This window comes from Vanellus vanellus (genome assembly GCF_965231255.1).
Source record: "Vanellus vanellus genome assembly, chromosome: 5".
Taxonomy (NCBI): domain Eukaryota; kingdom Metazoa; phylum Chordata; class Aves; order Charadriiformes; family Charadriidae; genus Vanellus; species Vanellus vanellus.
The window spans coordinates 11,989,683-12,006,233 of NC_138910.1; the positions used below are offsets into that span (position 1 = coordinate 11,989,683).

The following is a 16,551-nucleotide window of genomic DNA, read 5'->3' on the forward strand; positions in this document are numbered from 1 at the left end:
TGCCCTCTCTTTCGTTTTTTGTTGAAAGCAACAGCTGTCCCTCAGAGTTTGGACCTGTAATGGGGTGGATGGTGAGGCAGACTTCCTCCCACCTCATGTCCTCAGCTTGTAGCATATGGTGACGTTGAACAGGAGGTTCACCTCCTGGGGATACACCGGCTAAGCAGCAGATACCGTGCAGGTACAATGGCAACCCGGCTTCAATGTGGTCTTGGAAAGGGATTAGATTTAAAATCTCCTGGTAGAACAGAAAGCACCAGGTGATACAGCCCTGCAAACCCCAGCATTTTTAAAGGATCTTGCATGAAAGTACCACCAAAGGCATGCCATTGAGAAGAGGGACTTGAGACCTGAACATGAACCTGACTGACATACGCTCAGGGACCCACCACCTATTTAAGCAAGGAGCCAGTAGGATGCCAAAACCAGCCCATGAGATGCTGCTAATGGAGCCAGGCCAGAATGACCGGCAGTCTTCAATGCAAGATAGGGCTCCAGCAGCTTCTCAGGGTGGGCTCCAGGGCCACACAGCAGTTCAGATCAGACTTGCCTGACCCTTCTCCCATTCTTCACCTTCCCACCAGGCAGATCTGGCATGCAGGACAGAGGCCTCTGTACAGTGGCACTGAGGTGGTCTCTTTTCAAAGACCAGCTATAAATTATGAGGACTTTGTGGATACCACTTGACCCAGTGCTCAATGACAGGCAGACTGGGCTTTAGTTTTCTCCTTGGGATTTTCCTTATGAAAAGAAGTTGCTAAATGTTTTTCTTGTAGAGGGAACAAAGACGCAAAGATTCTAAATTCTATTTAGTGTCACAGTTTGGGAAACAGAGCAAAGACCACGTACGTACCATTTAAGAAATCTCTTTGTGTGTCCAGGACCTGGTTGATGTCCTGTACCCAAGCTTGTTGAATTTCTGGATTAGCTGCCTGTAAAATGACTCTTTCTGATGTTTCCCGGCTCATTAGAGCAAACTTGCAGGGATCATTGTCCACGTTTTCTTCAATGATAAGGTAGTTCATCTGAAACAAGCCAAGGTAAGCATGTGTTACGCAGAGCATGACTTAACATTACTCAAGAATCAGAATAAAATTGCTGTGAAAAGTTCCTGAAAATAATTGAGTCCAATAACAGACTGCCAGATCATAATCAGAAGAATTTGCTTCATCTAGATTTCGGCAGATAAATCTTCAGCTTAAATATGATGCTTAATAAAGCTCTGACAGATGTAGCAGACATCCGCCTGCCTTGTCTTGAATTACAACTTCTATTTTAAGGTAACATAGACCTGACCGATGTGCTAAAAATTTACTGTAACCCGTAAATAGAGTTAAAGTGCTCCTATTAAGATGTTAATAAAGTCTATCATTCCTCCAATTTAAATAAGTGTTTACATTTCTTATCCTACATGCAAAAGAAAGTCTCAGTCATTAGAGCATTTTAAAAATGGAATGAACTGTGCACAAGGATATACCAAAAAAAATAAAGAGCAATTCTCCCCTGATGCTCCAACAGAACTTCTTATTTTTAGCAGATTACACTGTCATCTGTGTGCAATCGCTTCACTTGACTGTAGTCACAGATACTCTTTCTGGAAATCTCATGGTTGGCAATTTTGGCTGCTGTCCTGCCCTTGTGAGGCCTCTGTTTAAGCCTACCCATAACTTTAACTTTTCCTGAGTTACTTATATCTATGATAGTAAATAAGAATAGGTTGGCACAGCCTTTCATGTCAAAAGTAGACAGCTCCGAAGACTAAAGCAATGACATCCCTCTAGAAGAAGTTTATCTCCAATTGCTCCGAATACCTGTCAAGGTATGGAGAGATCTACTCCACATCTGAATACTGTCCAGCACTTAAACTGCAAGACGGAAGGAGCCTTTTCCTTCTCTTCTGGGGGTCCCTGTGAAGTTATAGGGACAGGCAGGAACTCCTCTGACATGGGGACAAGGAAAGGGACAGACAGTGAGCCTGGGCAGTGCTGCTCTTCTTGTTCCGTGCTCTTGCTCCTCTGGTTGATAGCCAAAGCCAGCCAGTCAATCCTGGTATGACTCCAGGAAAAAGACTTGTAGGTCAGAGTCCCTAACCTGCTGTTTGTGTCTCAGGGGGATGCGTGCGCCAAGGTTACCCACTTAGGTATTCTGAGAGCCTGAAAGGTATCCAACTGAGAAGAATCCAACAAGGGATGTGCTATTTCTGAACGCTAACTACCTCACTGCATAAAGAAGGGTACTTTGCTAATGTAGGACATCATGATGAAGCTTCTATCACAGTCTGAGTGTGACAGACCTTGGGGAACAATATTGGGGAGCCTCATCTCCCTGACAGACCAGAGTGGCTACATTTGAAGTCATACACACTTCTTACTCTAACAGAGAGACCTCAGTGGTCAGCAGTGGCTGTGACGCAGAGTAAAGAAAAGTGATCTCCGATGCTGGCTCGGTCCTTCTGCTGTGTGGGAGGATGTGACCAGCAGGGAAACTCCCTCCATCTCTCTGGGAGTGTGTCCCAGAGAACTGGGCCCGCAGATGGTATCAAAGCTAGCCAAAGATGGCTAGTCAGTCCTGATAACTGCTGTGAAGATGGATTCAACCTGTCCAGCAGGATCTTGTCAGCACTTGAACCAAGGTCAAAGAACCTTGGCCCTAGCTGACAATGTAAAACCTCCTCAAACTCTGGCTCGTGAACTCAGACCAGATGCCATTTCTGGATGCCCCCTCTTAGGGCAGAGTTATGAAAGACATGCGATGAGGCAGCCTGTTTGTGTGACACCTTTGGACAAAGTGCCTCTCTCCAGGGAATCACCCAGCTCAGGTTGAGGCTCCACTGCACGGTGAGGATACCTGTGCCACAGAGAAGCGGGGAATGCTCCTGCTATAGGGAACGGTCCTGCTCCATTGCAGGCCACAGCTCGTCTCTGTGGGAAAGCAGGAGAGAAACGCAAAAGCAGCCAGAAGCTGAAGCAGGGGCGGGGAGGCAGGGTGTGAGAGCTGCCGGCGCACAGACTCCACGCTGCGGTGGGGGAGATGCACACGGAGCCACAGGGGATCCCACACCGGCTGCAAGCACTTAACAGGAGAATGAGCTGTTTGCCAAATAGAAGAAAAGAGGGACTGGAAAATTATCACACACAAATTTTAAACTCAGGCAGTAGGAACGGCATTACTTTCATAGGCTGTTTAACCAGAAAAGCAACTCATACCCTTGAGGCAAGCTAATTTTATTGACATTAGGAGAGATTTATTTTTCTATCTTTATCTACAATATACAATTCTGGAATTGTTTCCTGCAGATAAAAGCCTCATTGTTATACATACAATAAACTGAAGTAAAAATGATTCATGTTATTTCCATCTCCAACTTTAATAACGATTTAAATCAGCAATAAGAAAAAAATCAAAGGTGATCATCTAAATCAAGACGATTGTTTATTTGTACACTTTAGTTTTTTCCTTATAGCTTATTATTTTGTTGGAAACTATGAAATACACCGACTTGCAAATGGATATGGGCTTTTCAGTAAATACTGCAGTTTCTGTCAGCCAAGAAGATGCCTTTGTTTCAGTAAATATGCTGTTTATCATAGATTTGTTTAGTTATTTATGGTTAATATGCATTATTTCACCTGATATTGTGCTCTTCTATTTCATATTAATGTACCATTTAAAATTTAGAGCAAACGCAATGCATTCTCCCACATCTCTTTTTAACATGTATCTTTGAAAAGGAAATCAATCCCAGACTGGTTTCTCAGCTTTGAATGATCAAGACATTCAAATGACTTTGCTCTTTCTGCAGGCACAGCAAAGGCTGTTCTACCAGGAGAGGTAGCATTCATTCACCTTCACTTGCCATTTCAGAGGTTAACTTTGCATTTGTTAAACAAGCATAAAACCCCTTAAACAAACAAATAAATAAGTATTTCCCCTGGTTACTTTCGGTTTTTACTTTCAGTTCCAGCCCCATAACCTGTAAAGATGGTTTAAACCCAAAATTATTTTCTTAAAAATTTTCTTTATAGTTTAGCCGGTTTTATAATTCCTCATAGCTGCATTTTTAGAACTGTGTGTCTTTGCATTAGTTTTTGAAATAGTTCTGTCTTCTTGCAACATTCACATTTGTACTACGAGCCCTCCCCCAATTAGGGAGAGTATTTCCAGTAACATTACACAGAGGTTTAATATTGACTTACAGTTTGGCCTAAGATGACTGTTTTGGATACTACAACTTCCCCTACCTTTTATGATCACGCCTAAAAGCAACTATTGTATACTTTTTCTGACTACTCCAGGCTTTGCAGCAATATTTGCTAACTCAGAGCTACGAATGAGAGAGGACCTGCCCTGGCTGTGTTCCTTGTAAAAACTACCCAGTAAATTTAGACAGACAGTGGTTTATTTAGAGGTGGTCTTAAATGGCTTCTGATCCACTTAATGTTTTCTGCAAATTGTTGGCCACCTATGACAGGATGGACCAGTCTCACAGTATAGAAAATTGGTAAGATTTCCTTTTGTGACCATCAAACCGAATATGCCTCTCCCTCTCTATTTCTTACCTTTATGCTTTTCTTGAACATGTAGCCTGGCGTTAAAGATCCTTTTCTAAGGAGTTCGCTGAAGATAACTATTTGCTCAAAGAGAAACACCCTACGTTCCTTCGGTCGAGACTGAACTCCAGAATCCTGCTCTGTCACGTAGAAGGTGTCCTGCTGCAGCAGCTTGCCTTGGGCTGTCAGCTTGCCCTGAGAAGCAGACAAGGCACCAACATTACAAACCCCGACCCACCACGATCCCACAAGACAATTTCCTACGTTTCACGCAGTCTAAGTTTTCCAAGCAGCACAGAATTCGTGTGAGACATACCCCCTCTAAGTTATCAAAGCAGCAATCTTGTAAATCAAGAGCTCAGTTTAAGGCAAATAACATAGGTTTTCTTTGTTCTCATTGCCACTGATTGTGCATATAAAACCAAAAGGTCTCAAGTAGACTGTTTTGGACTTAATTTCAAGCACTGTTCCCATTACGTAGTTTGTTATTATAGTGCCTTGGACTCCCTCTAGTCATGAGCTCTCCGTCACCCCTTAAGCCTTAAGTAGGCAGTGACACACCTCTGAAGGTGCAAAAAACTCAGGACCTACCTGTTTGCAGGAATGCTACGATGCACAAGACGGTAAGACAAACTTGACTTCATTTTGAAGATAAGACATCTCACTAGGGCTGCCAAAATCTACATTGGCTTAGTTCCAAACCACAAGCTGTAACCTGTGAGGTTATAACTCCCAAGTCCCCACCTGGATATTGCCAAACTCAGAGAGCTGTTAACATGTTAATGCCAGATGACCTTACTAACAGGCAGAGCAGTCTGGTTCACCACCTGTTTTGCTCTGGCAATAGATATAACGAGTCTAATTCAAGCTTGTAGAAGCTGTTATAGACCTCACATTTTGAAGAAACAATAGACAGATTGCCACAAGTTTAGAGTGAGAGGTACATCACCCCCACCTTCGAAACCTCACCAAAGCATGCAGCTCAGCACTGGAGAAGAACAAGCACCAGATAAACAGCCCGGAGCAGGGCAGATTATAGAGACAATCACAGAAAGAGAAAATACTTTTCCTTGCCTAGTTGTTGATAAAAGCAGAATGCAAACGCATACCTCAAAGCCTTGGAGGCGACCCAGGTTCATCATATCGTTGCAACGTTTCGGTACAAGGCACATTAATTCAACAGCTTTCTGTTAAGGAAAAAGGATGTTGTATTATTACAAGAGAATCAAAGGGTTCCTAAAAGCGAAGTGTCAAATAATGGACTTCAATAGCGCGATCACTGCTAGCAGTTATTCATGGTGAGGCCCTCAGGCACTGAAGATGTATGGTAATGCCTAAAAGAGGATGGTGCACCTACAATGCAGGACTGTGCCTTCGTTTTTTACTTTGGACTTCAGCTAAGAGAAATACTACGTTTAGAATACCAGCGGGGTCTTCAACTATCGTCAAAGGAATACTGGGATTTTCATTCCTCCACATAAAGTGCCATTAGATAATGTAGCACTATTCTCCAAGACATGAAAACGTACCTCTATATCAGAGCACTCCAGACCAGCTTTTTCACTGTACTTCAGGAAGTCCTGGAGAAAGCAGAAAGGTTTGCATTAAGGCACTTCAGAAAAAGAAAACAAAAGATGCCATTTTGAAAAAGAAAAAGTGTATCCAGCATGTGATTTTCTGAGAAGAACTTTCTAATAGGAATAAATTCCTCTTCAGAGGTTGCTGAACATTATAACCACTTTATAGATAGGGAAAAGGGGTGCGGATGGTTGCTGAAAACATCACAGAAAAAAAGACAAAGCTGGGATTAGCCCTTGGGAATGCTTACTTGGTCCCTGTCTTAAGCCACAAGACCACACACACTTGAAGATTTTTCTTTTCCTTTTGGTATTTCAGGGAACACGCTACTGTGTCTTTGCAAGCGTGCAATTATCAAACTGTGGGCTGATGGCAGCCTGCTTGAGACTAGTTCAAAAAAAGAAAAGAAACCAGCTCAGAGCCCCAGTACTGCTGGAGATTACAGGGCACGGTTCAGACATGCCTAATTTTAGATATTAGCATGAGACCCTAGGGATGAATTTTCAGAAATGCTGAGTAATTGGCGTTGTGGATAAAGTCAGGAGAAACCAGACTGGTCAGAATCCTTGGGAAAAGAAAATAGTGGTGGGCTCCCCAAATTTGCAGACATCAGAATATTCTGGAAATAGGTTTCTCAAGTGAATTTGAGGAGAGATATTCAGAAATGGAGGGTACAGTGTTTATTAGAATCATACCATTCAGCACCGAAGACAGGCTTTATTAACACTCCTGTGCATCCTTATTGCAATTTTAAAAAATCAAATGAGAGTTTGTTCTGAAACTTCAAAAGAAGAAAATTACTATTTGAAGTTTACTCTTCTATAAAAAAAATTCCAACAGGAAATAAAAAAAAAACCCTTTTGATTATCATCAATTGCCAACTGCTCCCACAGATGTGGCCCTTCTGCCCTCCGGACATTTTCCATGGGACTCTGTCATTGTATGCCCATGTATAAGCAGACTCCTCTTTCCTCTTAATTTGCTGAAGTTATTCCTCAGTTAAAACTCAGGCTGATTTAAAAGAACAGCATCTAATGCAAGATGTAGACCATAGTTTAGTCCAAACTGCATCCTTCCACTTACCTTGAGAAGAAGCTGATACTTAGTTATTCTTTGAATGGGTTTAATCAGAAAGTCACTGATGGTTAGCCGTTGGCTTATTTCCTGTTGAACCTCCTAAAAATCGAGGATTAAAAACAATTGCAAACAATCACAGAGTAAGACAGGGAACATGATAAAATGTCTCAGCAGAGGCTTATTTCCACAGAAAGTCGGTCTGTTCTTAATCTTTTGTTTGCAAGAGGGAATTTTAGAGGATTTAAAAATCTGGCATATCCTATTTAGGCAAGGACTGGGTAAAAGTCATGACCGAGCTGGAAGGCATTGGAAAGCACAGGATCCCTTCCCCCTTTGAGCTGACTGAGCAGGACCGCAAGGTCTGGAGACCGTTCTTTCCACTGCAGCAGGGATTAGCTCACAAACAAGTCCTGCAGAGCATGCCTCATGCCCTTGGGTGAAATGAAACATCTTTCCCTTGTTAAGCCAGCTTCTTTCACATGAATATCTAAATGTGTCTAGTCCCCAAGATTTCTTGAAACAAAGTAATTGGGAATTTATGAGAGGTACCACCCACCTCCAATGACTTTTACCTCCTCCCCTGCAGGGACTACAGATTAAAAAGTCTTATTTCATTTTGGACAGAAATAAATGCAGTTGTGGCACTCTGAGGGCCACAGACAGTTAGTACTGGATTAAATACTTATTAGAAAGTAACAACATGAGAATTTGAAATAAATGAAATAATTTTTGCCCCTGTAGCAGCATATGCAGTATCAAAATCATCTAGAATTTCTTTTAGACAAACCCCACAGGTCACAGACCCCACAGGACTATTTGACTAGGACTCACAGCCATACGTAGCAGTAATGTATAATGAGCCACGCTTACCTCGAAGTATGCCTCATACTCAGCGACTATATATTCAGACCGTGGCTTGTTTTGGCAATATACCACATACATGTGTAACCGCCGCTCCTGTGAAAGCAAGATGCACAGCAGCCTGGTGAGATATTGGCTACCGTTCTGTCCTGCATGTCAATTGTAGCAGTTGGCAAGTACCTGCCACAATTATATTTTGGCAGATGTCCTTGCCCACATCAATTTTGCCCCCCAAAATAAGAAGTCTGAAGAAGGCAATGATTAATGCTTTAGTTCGATCCAGCTGCTCACTGAAGATGCATAACTATAAGGCTACTTCGCATTTAAATTAAGTTTAGAAATGTAAAAGGGTCGAGTTGACACAAGTAGATGTTTTTGGAAAGGAGTCATCACACCCTAAATGACAATTATACTACAGACAGGTAACAAAATAAAACTTACATGCTTAATAAAGAGCTGTGCTAAACGGTCAGGTTCTTGAAGACATTTCTCCAGTTCAGCCAGGAAAAAGCTGAAAGAAAGGATATCAACATTTCAGAATATTTCTTTAGGTCATCCCAGCAGCGAACTAGTCATCCTTCAGATATATTGGTGCACTTTTAGCTATAGTATTCAATAAAAAATGGAAAGGTAAGCTTGGCTTCAGCCCTTAATGGTGGCATTTCTAAAACATTAGATGAGAGCTGCGGAATATGGAGATCTTGTCTTGCAAACTATCTGCTCTTCTTTACTATTACAGTTGTTTCAATTTTTAAAAAGTGCCAATTACTATCTAACTGCAAGAGTTGCTTTCCTTCACTGAGAACTCCCAAAGTAGAACTTTTCCATGTAACACTTGTGAAAACTCAACTGGAGCTTTACCAGGAATTCTCAGTTGCATGAGCAGAGTTGGAGTACTGGTCAATGTGAAAGAGATGCAGAAGCTTCCACTTGAATAAACAAATCAACACGTTTTTGCTGGTGGAGTTTTGATATGTTCTGGTTTTCACTGTTTTTCAGTATATTACTGTTAGTAATAAACCATAATTCACAATAGTAATAGTAATTCATAAACACTGGCTCTATCTTGACCTGCAGCTTTTGGGAGGTCATTCGTTCAAGTCTGAATGCCCTTACCAAGAATATACTGGGATCCCTAAAGTGAGGTAAAAGCCACTAAACTAAACTTTAGAAATACCGGTAGGTTTTTCTATCTGGTAGGCAAACCCTGAAAACCTCCCTTTCCACGATCTTCCTCTTTTTAACTTCAGGATTTCTGTCTCAAATGTCTCCGTGGATTTGCTACAGTAGCCAGACTTGGTGAGAAGACATGCCTGGAGTGGTCTAGTCCCAAGAAATCCCAGAACCTCACAAAAAGATGCACATTGGACAGCTGTCCCAACTAAACACCCCTATCGCTACCATTAGATACAGCTGCTCAATCCTCTATAAATGTTAAATTCACCTGCATTTAAATAGACTTCTTGACCCAGATATGCAGAACTAAAAATAGGGAATCCCTCCCTATGTGTTACAGAAAACTCCTATCATCGCACAGGGCACTGGTAAAAACACTCAGTTTCTGGTGTCAACGTAATATACAGTGAAGCTTTTTCTGACATTTTTTTTTTTTTTTTTTCTGCTCACAAAGGCATCTGTCAGAACATAAGGACAGGCCCAAGCCATGAGATAAGCACCTGCGGGACACATGATGGGAAGGACACCATGTTTCCTGGGTAAGGGAAACTTCCAGAGTGCAAGGAAGATCCAGTCTGGTGTCCATTGCTCAAGACTGCGTGTGCATGCTCAAGTTCTAGTTAGCCAGAGCTGTAGAGTATTTTTCAGTGGCAGAGTTGACATGATGACCATACCGTCCATAAGGAAGACATTGCTGCTCATAGAGTTACAGTGGAAACGGCACGGGGTTTGAAATAAGCCTCATGTTTCCAGCAGCTTTTCAAAAGCTACTTGTATATGGACAGAGTGAGACTTTCATGAAGCAGAGTTCCTAACTTAGAGTCAAAAGCATCAACCAGGCCAAAGCCTGTCACAGCTTTTACGTGAGAAGTATCTTGAATGTATTTGCATTTCATCACCCTACTAGCCAAATACTACTGGTACAGTCAGCCTCCCTGATCCTGTCAGCTGCATGTGAAGATGTTCGTGTTGCTGAGAATCACAAGACATAGGAAGGAAACCATGACTTTCCAGCATTGCTACTGCTCATTATTGGGATGGATTGAGCCTACACAGACACAATTATGGCAGCCTCAGTAGCTTTCCTGCAAGTACCCCACAAGCAGCACCTCTCTGGGAGCCATGTTGGGACTGCTCATGAGCAGTAGCTCAGGAGCTGGGCATGGACCACAATCATATCTCCCACGGAACCTCTTGTTGTGTCTCCCCAGCAAGGAATGGCCGAGCCGTTGGCAGCGCAGCGCTGACACAGAGCAGACTCTCTTGTGTGCAACAACATTTCTGTCACACTGACCAGCACTCCTGGCATGGTGGTTGAGCCAGCGTACAGCTGTATCTGTGAGAGATGGCAGGACAAACACGCTCCCATGAAGCCAGGCAGTGCAAAGCTATAGCCCATTGAAGTTTTTTTACTGGGAAAAAGGATTTTATGTAGGACCGATGCTTTGCGTCATGCACTTGTGCCATTTTTGACTGGGTAGACAAAGCCCTGTATCAGGATCTTGTGTATCGTGAAACTGTGGCTAAAAGCACATGAATTGGAACATGTTCTCAGGATTCAAGGTAGCGATGATTTGTGAAGTTACTAAGCAGCACTTACAAACCAACAGAGACCATTTAAAGTGAGGCAACGTCCTTTGGAAGTTCAGCCCTGAATGACCTGCTGATGTTCAATTAAAAGCAGCTTAGACATACAGACACTATACACCCCAATCCTTTATGGACGAGCAGTTAGAAAGGTGCTTAAAAAGGAACTAAACCAAAAACTTACTCTTTGTGCCAGTCATAGATCTGGTGAATATTGCCAAATACTATCTTGTCTTTCCCTTTCATATCTTCCGAAACTCCTTTTTCTTCTATCCTCTTCATGAAGCCCTTTAGGATTAATGATCAGCATTAGCAAAAGGTTCATTTGAAAGAGGAGAATAATTACACTCTTTTTTTTCCAAAGAAGCAAAAGTTTAATGTCAGGACTTTTTACATTGAAAAGGCTTAAAATACCTTTTGTACAATTTTAAACCACAAACCTATCTAGATATTTTAAATTACACAGTTTGCTTAAAAGAAAACTTTAAAGGATTTATTCTGAATATGCACCATACTTACACAAACCATTATTAGATGTCGTTCAAGTGACAAGTGCAATTAGAAGATAAAAGTTAAACAAAAGTAATTTATCAAGCTCTTGGCTTCTCCGGTAAGAGGAAGAAGCCAGACTCTCCACAGAGTTCTTCCAGTCATCACCACGAGAATTTGTGAGAGCACAAAGCCAAGCAGTAAGTTTAAAGAGTCACATGAATAGGATTTCTCACACCTCCTGAGGGTTTCTTTGTAAGCTTTTGGACCACTGCAGCCCCGTCAGCTTTGCCAGTGGTGCATGATGTAAACAGAAGATAACATAAAGGTCTTCAAGTTTGGAAGCTGTTGAAAATCACTGTTACATGGGCTGATAATTCTTCTTGGACTAGTGAATGCCAAAAGCACTGCCAAAAGCCCACTTCAATCACGTGCCTCCAGTTCTGAGACCTTGCTGGGAAAAAAACTGGCCCTTGCATGTAAGCTGGCTCTGACAGGTGATCCCTAGGGATCAGCCAGGTCTTTACAAGATGAAGCTTAAAACACTATGACTGTTTTTTAACAGAAGAAACCCAAAATGCTATTTTGTCTCAAGTGGTTTTTCGCAAAACAATAATCCACGGGCCACCTCAGCACAGATCCAAACCCAGCTTCTGGAAAGGTACTCAAGACACAGGACTTTAGCGAAGGTGCAAACTCAAGTAAACTACGTGTACCGTTACTCAATATGACAGCAAGAAAAGCACGAAATAAGTGGTAGGAGCGCAAGTTATCCTCCACCACTGCCCTCAAGGCTGTATTACAGCAGAAAGAGTTTGTCACAAGCAGGGTAGCCAAGAAAAACCTTTGCACACTGGAGTCGAAACCTAAAATACAACATTTGTTAGATGGAAACAAAAATAGTTTCCAAAGGCATTTCTTCTTGTTTCTGTCAACATGGGAAGGGGACCATGGAAGCAGAGTGCAAAATAAAGCAGTTTGTTTCTCATGCTGTGTTTTTTGTTGTTGTCACTTGTCAGCATGGTGCTTTTTAGTGGGAAAACATTTTGCATAGCAGGGTTTGCTTCAGCTCACCTCCACAACAGTTCCCAAGTCTTTGACGTAGTCTTTTTCAGTCTGTACCAGCTCATTTAAGACAAACCTAAATTAAAACAGAACACACACTTATTTGACCATATTCCTTGATGTTGCTGTCTGCTCCTCTTACCACATATTACCTCTCCAAAAAACCCCACCGTTATCCAGGTCATGTAACACGCCTCACTCTTCACTCACTTATAGCTCAGTGGAATGTAAATGACAAAACTGTCACGTTTCAGGTCAGGGTATTTTCAATTCTTTTAACCCCTATTTCCTCCTATCCCTTTTGCCCCTCTACATCCCAAGATGTTACAAGAGCAGCAGCACAACCATCTGCTTGTACTTTGAACTACCCCTGCCCGCTCTCCTCTCCTCCATCCCCCATGCAGCCCCCCGATAGCTATGGACACGTGTCCTGACCCATTTTACAGCAAGCAAGAGAGGATTTCTTGCCCCAGTCCCTCTAGTTTTGCCCAAGATTCAGCAATTAAGTTTTCATTTGGACGTTTCAAATACGTGGAAAAAAAATCTCCTCTCCTGTCATGACCAAGAGCTTAATCTTTCAGACTAGGTAATCTATGTGTGGGTGTCAAATGTTTTACGCTGGTTTCAGAGCTAATAATCCTGGGTAGGAGAGTCATCTAATCACGGCCTGATGCACGCAAACAACAGCAAGCTAAAAAAAGTCCCTCCTTCGTAAGTCAAACTGACTAATCACATAATGTTCTTTCGAGGACAATTTCAAAAAGTTAGAGCTTGCTACAGATAGTTTGCCTCTCAGTTACGCCAATACATAGATTTGGCACATGACAAATAAACTCCATCTGCGCTCAAGCTTGCTACGGCAGTAACAAGGCTAACAAGATAGAGGAGTGCTTTCATGTCTAATATCATTCCATTCACATCAATCAGCAGACTGACCCACTTGAAATGATAGGGCTGAGGGCAAACAGTGCTAAGATAAAAGTCTGGTTGAAAATATCTGGAGGAAAAAAAAAAAAAAAAAGTAGATTGGTGTTGCAAGGAGAGACTCAGTTACGAGAGGTTACTGAGAAAACAAATCCTGCTCCTGCTGTGCTCCCAACGTGTCCTGTGCTCAGACAGAGCAGAGGAGACACTTAAGACACGTGGCAGGAGGAGGTCAAACAGCTTCTTGTTCATTTGAGAGTGAAATCCAGCCCCCTTGGCAGAAGGCAGTGCTGGCAGCGGCGATGCCAGATGCTTGTGCTCTCCGAAGCACTCTGCCAAGTTGTGTGCTGGGGTAGTAAACACGCGCGGGGCAAAAGGCTGCTCTTTTACAAAGCAGCAGCGTGTGGCCTGAACAAGCGTATGCTGTACAGTGCCCTCTCGCTGGCTGACCTACCGTGCCCTTGCGAAAGGCTTGCCACATCTCCTGCACCCAGGAAGGCGTGCTGGGAGGTTAGTTTTCAGCTCGCGCCACCTCATCTGCATTGCTCCCCACGAACGCAGAGAGCTGCTGAGGGAACTGGGAGAACCTCTCCCTCCTGCCCGCTGCCTCTCCTCTGGTTGGAGTTACTGCAAGGATCCCCCTGGCCAAATCCTGCTCTAAAACTGAAGCAGCAGGTACTTGTAGTACGTTATGCTGCAGGACATGCAGGCAGGTGAGCGTGAGTTAAAAATCAGTGCACAGACCCCATGTCTATCAGGTAACCCTGCAAATTTACACCTCTATTAGGAACCAGAGTCTGCACCACCACAACTCAGCACCAGTGTCCCCCCCAGCTCCCCTCTTCCTAGCAAGCAGCAAAATCAACCTTGACTGCGCCTATTAGTTCTCTGAAGCGTACCTGCACAGGACCTTAACAGGTAGTCCCAAATTTAAGGTTTCTAAGATTCATGCTGCCAAAGATTCAAGTTCACTCATCTCCTCGTCTGATAACACGGAGCAAGGGCAGGCAGCTGCTTGGAAAGCGCCTGCCCGTGTCACCAGCAGGTATTGACTACACAGCTGTATTTAAAACGGCACGAACCAGAACAAGGACAGAGCCTCCTCACTTCTGAATACATCTGACTATCCGGATATCTTGGTAAGTCTGTATTAAATCTATACTGAACAATGCTACTCGATGAGATTGTTACCTTATGGCTCATAGAAATGCAGCAATCGAGCCTGGTGGAGTAGGGGTTTCCTAACACCAGGGCTAACTGCTGGCATGCACATGCTGCCAGAGACACAGGAAATTACTGCCCATGCCTGTGCAAGGATTCAACTGCTATTTTGTGGGGAACGGGGGGGTCACAGCTCGAGCTGGGAGCTCAGCTGCCTCATATGGCTATGGAATTAAACACAGCGACCCACAGAGATACTGAACACAGACACAACGGAGCTGGAGAGGAGACAGATGTCTTGTGCTGCAAGCCACTAGCAGGTGCTCCTAAACATCCTGGTGTTTAGGAAATCTGGACGGAGGCAGCCACCAATTACACGTAACACGCTGCCAGTCCCCCTGCCAGAAACGTTGCACGCTAGGAAGCGTTACTATATCTATGCTTACAGTGGCAAAGATCTCTGCACTAAAACTACAACCTGCAGTTAGTTGCCAGTTGTCTCATTAATGAATTGCTACCAGAGAAACCCAAGAACTTGCAATATTAAGGAGCTTTTAGGAGACAGGCGTGGGCAGAGATGTTCCCTGGGGGAAGGCTGACGGCTGTCTAGTAGAAACTTCTCCCATTCAGCCACACATCCAGGAGTCTCGTGTCCCTGCCTGCTGCTGGGAGTTGATCCAGTCCCTCACTGTATGGTTTCTCTGGCTTCCTACAACAAACTGCAGGAGCAAATGATGGCTTTCACAGACCTGTGACACTTTGCTTGTGCTTCCTCTTCTACTCTTAACTACCTCCTTGTCCTCCCCTGACTTGGTTTCCTTCCCTCCTTGGCATCTTTCCCAAGTGGGCTGCTCTTGTTCCACCTCTCACCTTATCACACTCCAAATGAGACCTGTATAGACTGTTACCTTTCCCCTCAGTCTACCATTTGATTAGATCATTGCAGTTACTGTTGTTAGAGTAAGAGGTAGTATAAAGCAAACAGCTATCTCAGCTCACTTTCATATAATTCTCGATTCTATTTCTCCAGAGCTCTGTGTCCTTGAGCTGAACTATGCATATAAGAAATGCATTAATCGTGAGAAGCTTTGAAGGCACAAGTGTTGTTTTTGTTACATTTAAGGGAGTGTACAGACAATTTAAAAAAACAATTTTCATGAGCTGTCACCATTTCTTTCCTCTCCTATTACCATGAACATGAGGGTTTCCCAAAAGAAACTTCTCTTCAGTGGCGTGTTTCCACCACAAATGCACCTGAATTCTGCCCCTTCCATTGCTCATAACTAAGGCAAAAAATATTTTCTCATTCAAAAAATCCTAGTGGGATTCTCTCTTCTCTTCCTTGAAGGTAGCTAACAAGGTCAACCACATATCCCCCTTCGAGAGCTGATTTCACCTCTGGCAACACAGTAATTACCAGGGCAAACCTCACAGTAATACCTGTCAAGCTGTTCAGAGGCTTTTACAGCAACAGTTATTTGCTGTCTGGGGTAAAAGCTGTACATTTTAAAGAGTGATGATGAACTTCCTGGGTGTGCAAGTGCTCTTATAAAGTCTTTTTACAAGTTAAGAAAAAACAGAAGCAAGCAGAAGCGTTTTACTCCCAGTTCCATGCTTATTCACTGACTACAAAGTATTCTTTCAGTGCGGCTATATGTCCTCCTTGGGTGCGTATTTCAGAAAGAAGAGCCAGCAAGACAACTTACATCCTGCCTCTCATTGCTTTGGCTTTTTGTTCCTCTTCAAGGTTTCGTGGAGGAGTTGAAGGCGTCATTCCTTCATTTAAGCAGCCAGTGGCATCTTTTAAGCTTCCTCGGTAAGATCCTCCTTCAAGGGTCTAAAAAACCCCAAAGAATGATAGAATAAACATTATCCTTGAACTTCAGCATCAGCGTTATCTTCTGTTTCAAGTCAGTTCTGCAATCAACACTGCAGTCTAAAACCAAGCAGAGTATTCAGCAAGAGTTTCCCACAGGACTTAGTGAAACACAACCAGACCAGTCTTGAGTTGATGTAAGACACCCCCGCCCCCCCCCCCCCAAAAAAAAAAAAGCATTAAAACAGAGATGTCCTTTTGCTAGAA

At 43.1% G+C, this 16,551-nt stretch overlaps 1 protein-coding gene across 4 annotated transcripts in view; it reads right to left on the reverse strand.

Annotated features, from left to right (window-relative positions):
- Positions 1-16,551, reverse strand: part of KALRN (kalirin RhoGEF kinase) — a gene marked incomplete at its 5' end in the record, with an annotated part of 529,922 nt that overhangs the window by 35,343 nt on the left and 478,028 nt on the right. For all 4 annotated transcript variants that reach the window (XM_082483615.1, XM_082483616.1, XM_082483614.1 and 1 more), the window contains 10 exons: positions 854-1,025; positions 4,560-4,745; positions 5,660-5,737; positions 6,080-6,130; positions 7,212-7,304; positions 8,076-8,162; positions 8,508-8,577; positions 11,014-11,117; positions 12,393-12,459; positions 16,175-16,305. In XM_082483615.1, coding sequence (XP_082339741.1) covers positions 854-1,025; positions 4,560-4,745; positions 5,660-5,737; positions 6,080-6,130; positions 7,212-7,304; positions 8,076-8,162; positions 8,508-8,577; positions 11,014-11,117; positions 12,393-12,459; positions 16,175-16,305 — 1,039 coding nt within the window. The remainder of the gene's footprint in view (positions 1-853; positions 1,026-4,559; positions 4,746-5,659; positions 5,738-6,079; positions 6,131-7,211; positions 7,305-8,075; positions 8,163-8,507; positions 8,578-11,013; positions 11,118-12,392; positions 12,460-16,174; positions 16,306-16,551) is intronic.